Raw genomic sequence first — 13,312 nt, 5'->3', positions numbered from 1 at the left:
TGCGAGTGCCCAAACCCGGCACTGGGGCTGCTAGCTCATCTGTGCTATGAAAGTGTATAGATGCCTGGTTACCACCTCCGTGGCCGGCGTGCGTTTCACCAGCCGAAAGAGACAGCCAAAGGGACCGGCTATGACGTAAGATAACGTGACCAGGTGGCACTCCGACGTACGTTTCGTAATAATGTCTCCAGCTTCCTATAGACGTTATTACGAAACGTACGTCAGAGCGCCACCTGGTCACGTTATCTTGCGTCATATCCGGTCCCTTTGGCTGTCTCTTTCGGCTGGTGGAATGCACGCCGGCCACAGAGGTGGTAACCAGGCGTCTATAGCACAAATGAGCTAGCAGCCCCAGTGCCGGGTTTGGGCACTCATAAATTTAAGCAGCCCCTTGGCTTTTCTTGTATGTTTTACCCTTTTAATAAATAGAATTACGCTATGGATCTCTATTGTGTTTTCCATATATCCCATGTCTAAACTCCGAGGAGGAAGTTTCTTTCATATCTCCAGTCCATATATGCGAGCAGGCATTATCCTGCCAAAGCGGTTCTGACATTCTTTTTAAATAAAGAGGTCAAATTCATCTGGTATGCAGATTCATTATTCAGTACACGTTGGGTGTCGTTTAAGTTGTTGTTGGTGAAGGATTTCCCCACTACTTTGTTGCAAGATCTTTTACACAGAAAATTTGTGTTATTTTCTTCTTTTTTTTTTTCAGACCACTACGAACTGTTTGTTTGGGACTACACAATATTTTTTCTACGATTGTTTTGAGTTATTGTGTCATTAACTATTTTTTTTTTTTTATTGTTGTGTGTTTTTTTCTACTCCTATTTATTTGTGCATGATCAATCAGGTTCACATTGTTGCTTTTGAATTGATTAGTCACTTTATAGCACCCTCTCTACACTATATAATTGCTTTTTGAGTACTACATACCAAAACAGGGGAGCAGCTTAATAATATAATATACTCTTTTTACCTTATTTTAAATTTGTTTTTCATTCTCAATGGTAAACTGTTGACTGGGATTACCTGCATGTAAATGTGCAGTACATCCATAAACTTCCAGGTTTTAAGGCTGGTACCCTTCCTTTTTCTTGCATGAAATGGTATATACCTGAAATGTCAAACATATCAGAAATAAAGCAGAATTGCAGTCAAAATAATAGGATGAAATTGAATAGCCCATCATATAACACGTTTTTGTACTTCTTGTCCCAGAGGTGCTATAGGAAGAGTGGGAAAGCCTCCACAAAGTGAGGAAAGGACAAATGGGGAGCGTGACTCTACATAGCTGTGACATAGACAACAGTAAAAACTTGACAGGAATTTTCATCCTTACAGCTATTCAAAACTAAAAAAAGGTTTTACCTATACATGATGTAATATCCTTGAAATGGCCTGTTCTAAAATGGACACACTGTTGCTAATATGTATATGTGATCATCATCGGTTCCTTTTGTTCCACCATGGAGAGGATGTGGTAATTAACCACAGCTCAGTTGTCTTGTGTGGCTTGTTCTGATTGATTGTATTTGTGCGCGGTTTTTGTATTGTACCTTGGTTACCGGATTATTAAGCCGGAAAAGAGCTCCCAAACTGTAAGTGGTTAGTAACCTTTTTGCAAAGCTTATGCCCATGTAAAACTTCTTCCTTTTTTTTTTTTTTTTCTAGCAACTGGCTTTTTAACCATCTCAAGTCCGGACACTTTCACCCCCATGCAGTCCTGAATGACAATTAGTCATGCAATGCAACACTACCCAAATTAAAGTTGTATCATTTTTGAGACAGATAGAACCTTCTTTTGGTGGTATTTAATCACCACAGGGTTTTGTACTTTTTTCTATATAAATGAAAAAAGACAGAAAATTTTGGAAAAAACGAATTTTTCCTAGCTTCTGGTTTTTTAATACCCTTTCTAAATTTAGTCCAAAATATATTCTGCTACATTTGTTTGGGTAAAATAACCCAAATCATTGTATGTTATTTAGTCTGTGTGAGAGTCGACAAACTATGGTGTGTGTGTGTGTGTGTGTGTATATATATATATATATATATATATATATATATATATATATATATATATATATATATATATATATATATATATATATATATATATATATACACAGTATATTTGAAAATTGTTTCTGATATACTGACTGGCTGTCTCATGTCTTGAGGCCCTAAAATGTCAGGGCAGTACAAAAAAAACCCCCAAATGACCACTTTTTGGAAATTAGACAGTCGAAGATATTTGGTAAGAGGCATTATGAGTTTTTCATGGGCATATTTACAATTACACCCTAAAATACATTCTGCTATGCCTCATGAGTATGGGAAACCACATGTGTGAGATTTGATGAATAGAGGGGCCAAAAATCCGTGGAGCACCCTCAGAGGCGGTCCAGGGGCAAAAATTACAAATCTAATTTCCTGACTATCAGTAGTATCACCAGGACAATGGAAACACCCACAATATAATCCCATTTTGAAAAGCAAACATTCCAAGTTATTTTCTGAAAGGTATAGTGGGTCTTATGCCATGTACACATGACGGGTTTTGCCGTCAGAATAAACTCCGAAGGTTTCTCCGACGGAACTCCGACGGAATTCCATTCAAACGGTCTTGCCTACACACGGTCAAACCAAAGTCCGACCGTCAAGAACGCGGTGACGTACAACACTTACGACAGGACTAGAAAAAGGAAGTTCAATAGCCAGTAGCCAATAGCTTCCGTCTCCTACTTGCTTCAGAGCATGCGTAGTTTTTGGTCCGTCAGAACAGCATACAGACGAGCGGTTTTCCCGATAGGAATTGGTTCTGTCGGAAATATTTAGAACATGTTCCATTTCTAGGTCCATCAGAATTTTCAAAAAAAAAAAGTCCGATGAGGCATACACACGATCGGAATAGACGATGAAAAGCTTCCGTCTGACTTTTTCTGTCGGACTTTCCGCTCGTGTGCACGCGGCTTTATTTCTTTTTTTACACAGTTGTCAATTTAATAAAATATTTCTAACACACATCATAAGCATACTTAGAAATACACCCCAAAACACATTCTAGTACTCCTACCGAGTGTGGCGATACCACATGCATGAGACTTTTTCACAACCTAGCCACTCAGGGGGCCCAAAATACAGGGAGCACCTTCAGGCTTTCTAGTGGCATAAATTACACATCTAATTTCCTGACTACCTATCACATTTGTGGAGGTTCTTGAGCGCCAAGACGGAGGAAACGCCCATAAAATTACCACATTTTGGAGATTAAACACCCCAATATATTTTTTTATAAGGGATGGCGAGTCTTTTAAAGACTTCATTTTTATGCCACAAGTTTTTGGAAAATGTGTAAAGATGATAAAAATATATTTTTTACACAAAGTTGGCAATTTAATAGAATATTTCTCACACACAGCATGGGCACACTTAGATTTGCACACCAAAACACATTTCACTACTTCTCCTGATCACATGTGTGAGACTTTTTTAGCGTCTGGACTGATTATGTACCAGATATTGTATCTTGCTTATCACACAAATCAACCAATTGTGTCAAAAAACCTATGTACTGTAATTTTACTTCTGTATTCAGGTAATATAGCTTAGTGTAGCATCACCTTTAGCAGTCCCAGTTTCTATAAGCCAAGCAAGCCTAGCCTACTGGCATGTGGCTGCCCCCTAGGAATGCTGGGAAGCACAGGAGGCTAAAGAAAGGAAGAACAAAAAAGTTCCTGTGGTTCCAGGAATGCATTTGTCTGCAGGGGGTGGCTGGGACTGGTGTCTTACAGTAATGTAGTCAGCGGGATGTGAGATTGGTCAGCTCAGGCGCATGCAGAAACATGGTCAGCAAACAGGCAAAGGATTGTACTAGGCAGTATGCAGTAATCTGATCAATAAACAGGCCAGGGTAAGTACAGGCAGCAGGCAGAGGCAACACTGCACTGGTGTGGCAGTTATCAGGAACACTGCCTTACACTGGTCTGGTGACACTGAGGATTAGTGTGACAGCAATTAGGAACACTGCTGCTGACTTATGATGGTCTGGTGACACTGGGACTGGTGTAGCGTCAATCAGGAACACTATTGCTGGCTTACGCTGGTGTAGAGACGCTGCCACTGGTACACCAGTGATAAGGAACACTGTTGCTGGCATACACTGGTGTGATGATTAGAGATACTGTAATTGGTGTGGCGGTGATCAGGGACAGTATGACAGGTATGACAGTGATCAAAGACACTGTAACCGGTGTGGCGGGGATTAGGGGAAATATGACTGGTGTGGTGGTGATCAGGGACAGTAGGACTGATGTGGTGGTGATCAGGGACAGTGGGACTGGTGTGGCAGTGATCACGGACACTCATTGGTGTGGCATTGATCAGGATATATAAAACAAATAATTCTGCGCTACCCAAACAGCAAGCAGCTAACACAGCCAATAGGATATAAGCAGAAACAAAAAAAAACAAAAATAGTGTAGCGCTAATATAAAAAACAACCATGTGTTGTATAATATGAAGAACAATAGATTCCTCAAATGCACATTTCACAAAGGAGGACATAAAAAGTATATAAAAAGCGGAAAAGTCCTAATAGTCCTGAAGGAATATGTCTGGCAAAATGATGGTAGTCCTCAATATGTATGTGACTTCATATTGCACACATCCATAGACAAAGAAAAGGATGATTCGAAGGTGCACCCCCACCAACAATAAGAAGGCTTACCGGAACCTTTGGACCCAATGAAACCTACGTTTGATTGGGTCAAACAAGCTTTAGTCATCAACGGCTGCTGAATTTCGGTAGAAGATGGTAAAAGATCCAAAGGTGGTATATGGAACCGTATGAGCCTCAGGGGTGATATCATTCAGTTCCGCATACAGTCCATGACACTTCCGGTATCTGAGAAAGATGGTCTGTACCTGACATCACTTCCTGTCTTCCACAGAGACTTCCTGTCTTCTCTGCTGCCAATTCCAACAACGTCACCCCTACTTTGTACCTCATGGAACGTCCTGTTCCTTTATCTAACATCACTTCCCGTTTGTCCCTGACATCACTTCCTGGTTGTTTTTTATATTAGCACTACACTATTTTTGTTTTTTGGCATTGATCAGGGACACTAACTGGTGTGGTGGTGATTTGGGACAATATGACTGGTGTTGCGGTGATTAGGAACACTGTGAGTGGTACGGTTGTCTATTCGTTAGGAAAAAATATAATTGCATTTTGTGATTAATTTAACGTAAGTAATGAAATCTATCTTGATATCAATATCAGCCTCTTGAAAGCCCCTGTACAGCAGCACTCATAGTGGGAGAGCAAGGGGACGGTCGGGCTCTACTGTATGCACATATACTGACAGGAGGAGAGAGGAGAGCTGAGCCTCACGATCTTTTGTTTCTCCTTCATTACCCAATCCCTGGCTGGGAGTGAGGAGGTGAACAAGGTATATTACTGAGATGCAATAGAGAAAAGACAGGTCAGCAAATCTCATAACTTAATGGAGAAAATTTCAAACCTTCTGACTGGTAAAACCAGTTCCTGTATATAAATTTAACATGTATTTTGCTATTTGCCTTGAGTCCAGACCTGGACATTTCTGATTCTGAAAACTTCTATTTTCCTGATATTGCTGTTGATTGGTTGGACATATTCACAGAGATGTTCCCAAACTTGTAGTGGCTGTTCGTCTGTGGACCAGAATTTTCCTTAGTTGCAGACTTCACCCATTTTTATTTAGATGGTGAGCCCTGATGTGTACCACCAGAAATGAGGATGTGTGGGTGGCATGGTTCCAACATTTACAGGCAAGCCCTGCTCTGTAGTAATTGTATTCTCCATGTGCATTTGTATGCTGTACTTTAGTGCTTGCTGTGGTCAAGAAAAAGCATATCTTCACTCACACTGGTATAGGGCAAGGCCTGTAAAGTAGACATGATGTCACCCTACATGATTAGGAGTCTGATTGCAATGCCTTTCTTGCAGCCAGACAGGAGTCAATGATTGAATCTAACAGATATACTTTTTCTATTCTTGTCATTATTCTGCCTCTCTTTTATTGTGATTTCTTCACTCCTACATTGGTTTCATGAGCTTCTTCACATGCCATCACCTCTCCCCTTCCGCTTTCATACAAGTAACCTCAGCTTCCTTACTTGCTGATTCTATCATCAGCACAAGATAGTCACATTTTAGTAGCTAATAAACAAGCGGAAACCAGAATGATTAGATATACAGGACAGTGTGTTCGGCAGCCAAGAGCTTTCTGTTACATTGTGTACTGTTTTCTAATTTTTGATGTGTTTATTGTTTTGTGATTTAGATTAACATTTTGCTGAAGGACTATGACTCGTGGGACCTTCATCATGATGGATGATGTCATAATATATTTTTGCATAAGTTTCTTATACACCTATAGTTTATTTCTGAAAAAAATCTAACAAATGCCTCCAACCACGTTACACAGTGCGGATGGATGAATCTCCCACCATGGCAATTGTATTTTGACAGGCTGCCCCGTCAGCTGTCAAAATACCTGAACATTGCCTGCATCTGATTGGACGCAGCCACTGTTTCTCCAATAGTTTGCTGTCTGGCTACTTCATTTTTTTGAGGGATGTCAGACAAGAGGCAGTTGAGAGTGCCACCCATTCAGTGAATTTCATTCTATGTTTGGCCAGAATTCGTTTTGCCAGAAGGATAGCATCTTTTTTCAGTCTTTTTGTCCCCTAAGGAACCCTTGAAATTATTTTAGGGTTTTGGGAACCCCTGCTAAGGCTCCATTCACACTTGTGCAACTTGTCATGCAACTTTGGACATCAAAGTTGCATGACAAGTCGTTCCCCATGTTTTCTAATGATACCCATTCATATATGCACGACTTAAAGTTGTAGCAATTTCAAAGTAGTTCATGAACTACTTTGGTCTGACTTTCATGCAACTTGAGGGCCATAGACTTCAATGTTAACCCTCAGAAGTTGCATGAAAGTAATGCCTGAATGTTATACAATGCAACTTGTGTGCAACAGTTGTCCATTATCACTGGTCAAAGCCAAAGCCGTATCCAAGTCGCACCCATCCAAAGTTGCATTAAAATTGCATCAAAGTTACACTCCAAAGTCGGCGCAACTTTGAGTTGAGAGTGTCCTCCTTTCCCCTTACAGTAGTGATTAGAATACCACTCTTACAGATGACTAAAAAGATCAATAGTATCATGCCGCTAATTCTGCCATGTGGCGTTGGCCCCAGAACTATGCAGGCTCCATCAAGTGGGTGGTCAGTCAGCTACAGCTCAAGGCTCACTGCTAGCAACCTCTGGAAGAACCCTAGAGTGTGATCATCTGCGATGCAACCCTGTTTGAGAATGGCTGGCTTAAAGCAATTTAGGGTATTTAGCACTGGTATTTATCTTCACTATAAGCGATACTTGGCATGGTATAGAATTTATCATCAGTGCTACCTTGTGGGCGCTTGATTTAGTGATCGCTTTTGGAGATGCTACAGGAAGATAGATTATAGGGAATTTAGTGACCCTTATGGAAAGAATAACCATGTGCTTCATACGTGATGTACAATAAAGTACTTCTAAGGTTTCTGCACATGGGTGCTTCTCATTATGTTCCTGGCATTATGCTAATGGATCTAAACAGATCTTCATTTTAATCCTAAGTAAGCTTTTGTTTAAGATTTCTTAAGGTTCATTTTTTTGTGGATCTAAAATCTCACTGGAATTGCACCAAAGCAGTACAGAAACATTTTCCAAAATTGTGCTGTGCTGGTTTGCATTGATCTTAATAGGCACCATTGAAAACTATGTGATTTCCATTCTCGTACGTTTCTGTGTGACTGAAGTCACATCTGAAATCACACTATTGTGAATGGAGCCTATCTGTTTTTCTATGCATAAATTGCTGTGTTATGCTTATGTAGCCTTTTTTGGGGAGAGCAAAAAGCAGTTCAGATCTGTGTACACAAATGGTGGGAATGTATGGTGTGAATGGAGTCTTAGATTGGAAGGCTGCCTCTTTGTCTTCTGTTTCAATGTAAGTTAAAACGGAACTAAACCCTCCTCTATCTTTTACAGCCATGGAAGCTGCCATCTTAGTTTGTTTGCTCTGCAGTTGTCATGGTGCTGCCCATGTGATGAAGTATGAGCATTTGATGGCTTGACAGTCTGGTTGAGCAAAAAAGCAACTGTCACAGTAATCCTTCCAGGCATGCCTCGAATATACTGTAATTGTTTTAGGAAACAGTTACAATCAATGGGTTTAGTTCTGTATGAGGGTTACCAGGTGGATGCTCAGGCCTTCTTGATGCCAGCTTGGCTTTTGGTGCTTCAAGCTGCTCCTTTAAGGTTAGGCTTCTCTACTGTTTTATTTCTGTGCTCCCGTTGGAGTTTTTTTTTTTTTTTTTTTGCTGTTGGCCACCCCTCAGTTGTTTTGCTTTTGGATGTCCCAGTTCTCTACGACTATGCCTGTGTCCTGTACGTTACTGCATTTGTGAAATCTATTTCTTGGAGTACAGTGCAGGACACAGGAAGCTTCTCTCTCTATCGCTATCTCTATCTTCTTATTGCTTGCTAAAAAACTTACGATTGCTGGTAATGGGAGGGGTTATATGGGGGTCCTTACAGCTTTGATTGCCATCGGTGTCTAGTCACCTGATGTTGGCTGCATCTAACCCAGGACTGTAGCTGGCCATATTGCTGGCCCAGCGGGTTGAACTAAAGTAGAAATGATCTGATTGCCTCATCCACACATTTGAGGTGGATGGGGGCAATCGCTCCCGCTGTACTATTGTACTCTTTACATCAAGGAGACTTCTCTACTGTCAGAATACATAGATCAGCACCGAAGGCTATAGCCCGTTTCAGTGATCAATCACTAAAAAAAACAACAGGCTGGTTGTGCAAAAGTTGATCAGTGGATCAACTTCTGTACAACCAGTCTGCCCATACATGGATCAAAATTCAGCCAGTCTGCTAAACCGGTCGAATTTCAATCCATGTATGGCCACCTTATGTCTGTGTCCTGTACTGTACATATTTTAGGGGAAAGTCAAAAATCCTGTTTTTTTTTTTTTTTTTTTTTTCACAAGTCTGTTTAGGTAAGGGAGCAGTGGCCATTGCAGCTGATGTCTCATGTGATTGTCCTGTCTTTTATAAATTAATATAATTACAAATTATCTTCAGGTGAAGCCATAAATCAAATTTGCTTCTTTCTATTTTTGCAGGTTACCTTTCCTGATGTAGAGAAAGCAGAATGGCTGAACAAGGTAATGATATTCATGCTGTAATATTCATATTGTAGAATACCGTAGAGCAGGGGTGTCAAAATCCATTTCATTGTGGGCCGCATCAGCATTATGGTTGCCCTCAAAGGGTCGGTTGTATCTGTAAGACAGTATAAATGTATCTACTGTTTATTATATTTGATCATTGCCTCTGCATTCAATTATTACTGGTTTTAGTAATAACCTAAGACTGAAGCTGTGAGGGGCAGGTACAGACTGGCACATAGCACAATCACACTCCCGTAGCAGGTGATGTCTAAGCCAGGCATGTCGAAAGTCCGGCCCGCATTCCGGTTTTATACGGCCCCCCTGGTCATTTGTATATATATATATATCGCAGGGCCACAAAAGATATATATATACCGTATTTATCAGCGCTGCCTCGGAGAGGACAGGGAGGGGGCGGGACGAGTGCCGTTAGATTACATACAGGAGAATATCCTGTTTACTTGGCGGCGTCTGTATTAGGAAGTTCCGTCTCCTGGGCTGCCATTGGACGACTGTTCTGTCTATCACAGGAGGTGGGACTTTGTATTAAAGAAGCCACCGAGTAAACAGGAGATTCTCCTGTATGTAATCTGTCTGCGCTCGTCCCGCCTCCCCTCACTTTCCCCTCCGAGGCTGCAGATGGGCATCAATCAGGCTGCACTGGTGGCAATGGTGAGGCCGCATTCATGGCCATGGTGAGGCTGCATTCATGGCCATGGTGAGGCTGCATTCATGGCCATGGTGAGGCTGCATTAATGGGCACTGACCCTTATTTTGCTTCACAGTTCTTTATTTAAAATGTAAGTTTTTTCCTGAAACTTCCCTCTTAAAGTGAAGGTGCGTGTTATACGCCGATAAATATGGTATATGCAAATAACACGCCCAAGCTAATCCTTAGTCCTGAGCGGCGCTCGGGTATTTTATATATATATATATATATATATATATATATATATATATATATATATATATATATATATATATATATATATATATATATATATATATATATATATATATATATATATATATATATATATATTTCAATCTCTCTAAATAACACACCCAAGCTCATCTCTTCACTACACACAGCCACAAAGGCAAGATAATTCTTGTTGGGCAGTGTATTAGTGCTCGCTCGGACGAACACACTTAGACCGAATTTTAATGGTTCAAAGAATTTCAGGCAAAATGGTCGACCCTCACGCATGTTCACTTCATAAAATCTGGCCCTCTATGAAAAAAGTTTAAACACCCCTGGTCTAAGCAGTCTCCAATAAAGTTTCATGTGGATGTGTGAGCCTCCTTTTCAACTGGCATAGAATTGTACTATTCTCATGATAATTATAAGCAGATGTCCAGAGCACCCCACTCCCTTACATCAGATGTCAAGAGCCCCCCTACAATAAGAAGTCAACAGTCGCCCCCCCCCCCCATCTTGTACTGCTGCTGAGATGTTGTGGGCCCACCAGGAAGCACAGGGTCTGGAAGAGGACTGGAGTCATCTGCCTGCCTCTGCTGAATGAGACCAGGGGAGATAGAGAGAAGGGGGTGCTGCAGCTGCCCAGAAAGGCACAGGATCTATAGAAGGAGTTCTGTCCTCCTCTCTGCTGCCGACTGCTGAGATAGGGTGGGGGCAGAGACCAGGGGGTGCCACAGCTGCAAGAGAGGTGCGAAGGCAAAATAAAATGGCCTGGCAGGCCAGATACGGTGCCAAAGAATATACTTCCAGATAGGGGGTCTCTATTAGAGTGTGGATGGTTAGGGGATTGCTTGATATGCTGCCTTGATGCAAATTAAAGCTAAACCACAGTCATTTTTTTGTTTTTGATGAAGTCGGGAAAGGTTGAAATTTCTATCAGCTTGTTATTTTTGTCTGCGACCATTGGGGACACGTAATAGATGGAGCAGTTATCATTGGGGCAGGAAAGCACAGAAATGTTTTCAGTTCTATCCCTTCCCCATTATGCTCTAAGTTTTTGTCTGTGTCCCCATTGGAGAGATTTCACATCACATCCTGTCCTGACAAAAAATTTGAGGAAATCTCCTAAAGAGGGACAGCTAACATTAACTCATCAACCCATTCTTGCTCCTATACAAAGCAAAATAGAACAAAAGATTTAGCTGGAGTGTGAGTACAGGACAGAAAAGGCCAAGAAATGTTCTTCCAGACATGCAAACTGTATTATGAATGTACTTATTTTTTTTACATTTGCAAAACTGTATGAATGAAAAGCATATGCAAGTGCATAGTAGCCAATCAAATTTCTCAATATAACTTACATAGGCTTTATTGTTTGAAATCCAAGTCTAAATTTAGAACAGAATCGTGCAAAGTGAATGGGAATAGGCTATATTGTAATAGTTATATTATTAAAGCATATGAAAAAAAATAATAATAATTTGGTTTATTTTACATTACAAGCAGTTTCCCCATTTTTCTAAGCATTATTTTAAAGTCCGACTCTGGGAATGTTCATTTACTCTAGGGAGCGTGGAGCACAAGATAAAGGCTTTACATAAATAAATAAAAGCTTATTATAAATGGTTTCTCTCATCCCTGTAAACTGATACATCTAGAAGAGAGCTTGTTCTTTTGAAGCACAGCAGACTTACAGGGAAGATCACCAAATTAAAATAGAAGAAAGAGACTAAAAAAAAAACGAATGCAGCCACCAATGAATGTGAAGAATTGATAGGATTCTAAGGATAAGGCTAATGCCGCGGACACATGAGCAGATTTTTCGACAGACCAGGTCCGACAGTCTTTCCGACGGACTTTGCAGCGTACGTCCGCCGGACTTTCAAATGAACGGACTTGGACACACACGATCACACCAAAGTCCGACGGATTCATACGTGATGACGTACGACCGGACTAAAATAAGGAAGTTGATAGCTAGTACCCAATAGCTGCCCTAGCGTCGGTTTTAGCCTGTCGGACTAGCATACAGACGAGCGGATTTTTCGACCGGATTCGAGTCCGTCGGAAAGATTTGAAACATGTTTTATTTCTAGGTCCGTTGGACTTTTGGGAAAAAAAGTCCGCTGGAGCCCACACACGATCGAATTGTCCGACGGAGTCCGGTCCGCCGGACCAAGTCTGCCGGAAAGTCCGCTTGTGTGTACGCGGCATAACACCTTTTTAAGTACAACTGGTCTTTAGGCATAACGTGACAAAATCTATATGATCTGACTTGTGTATACTTTTTCTTTTAGCTTATTGCACAGATGTGGCCATTTATTGGCCAGTATTTGGAGAAGCTGTTAACAGACACTATAGCACCATTGATCCGCTCAAGCAATACTCACCTCTCCACTTTCTATTTTACGAAGATCAACCTTGGTCAAAAGGTAAGAAACCAAAATAATATTCAGTATTAGCAGTGAGGCTACTGCTAATTCTTTTAAGCTATTAAAGCCCAACCTATCTTTGCACAGTCTGAACATTAGTACCGGTAGTTTAAAATTCACTTGATAAAAGGAATGCAGACTATGTGTGTACCTGACTGGAGTACTATCAACTCTTATCTGTACAGTACTGTGTAGAGCAGCCTTTCTCAACCAGGGTTTCATGGAAGCCTAGGGTTACTCCAGAGGTTGCAAAGGGTGCCTTGAGCAATGAACAACTTCCACTTCTCAGATGAGTAACCATGGACAACAATGACCTTTTATGGTATCTGTAAGGGGGGGGGATTCTTCTCAATGACTACAAATGTAGGGAGCAGTCTTTCCAGTGACCATCACTCTAATGTGCTATGGATACAGTAATTTATAGCAGGGGTGCACTTGTGAAAAACTGGTGTAAATTTAAAATGCATTCAAAAATAATATAGTTAATAGTTGTTATTTAAAAAACGGACAAAGTGCCTAATTAATTAATGAACCAAATGAATATTTTGTCTGACCACCCTTTTACCTTTTAAAATGCATCAATTCTCCCATGTATACCTGCATCCTGCTGAGGATTTTGGAGGCAATATTAGAACAATTAGACCAAACAGTTGCTAATAACCAACA

General features: G+C 40.8%; 1 protein-coding gene across 1 annotated transcript in view; it reads left to right on the top strand.

Moving 5' to 3' along the window:
- ESYT1 (extended synaptotagmin 1) overlaps positions 1-13,312 on the top strand; it is a 159,025-nt gene that overhangs the window by 59,528 nt on the left and 86,185 nt on the right. Inside the window, exons 3-4 of the mRNA XM_073613978.1 lie at positions 9,245-9,286; positions 12,512-12,646. Of these exons, the coding sequence (XP_073470079.1) occupies positions 9,245-9,286; positions 12,512-12,646 (177 nt within the window). The remainder of the gene's footprint in view (positions 1-9,244; positions 9,287-12,511; positions 12,647-13,312) is intronic.

Source organism: Aquarana catesbeiana, linkage group LG02 (genome assembly GCF_042186555.1).
Source record: "Aquarana catesbeiana isolate 2022-GZ linkage group LG02, ASM4218655v1, whole genome shotgun sequence".
Classification (NCBI taxonomy): domain Eukaryota; kingdom Metazoa; phylum Chordata; class Amphibia; order Anura; family Ranidae; genus Aquarana; species Aquarana catesbeiana.
This window is presented reverse-complemented; position numbering and strand designations above follow the sequence as displayed.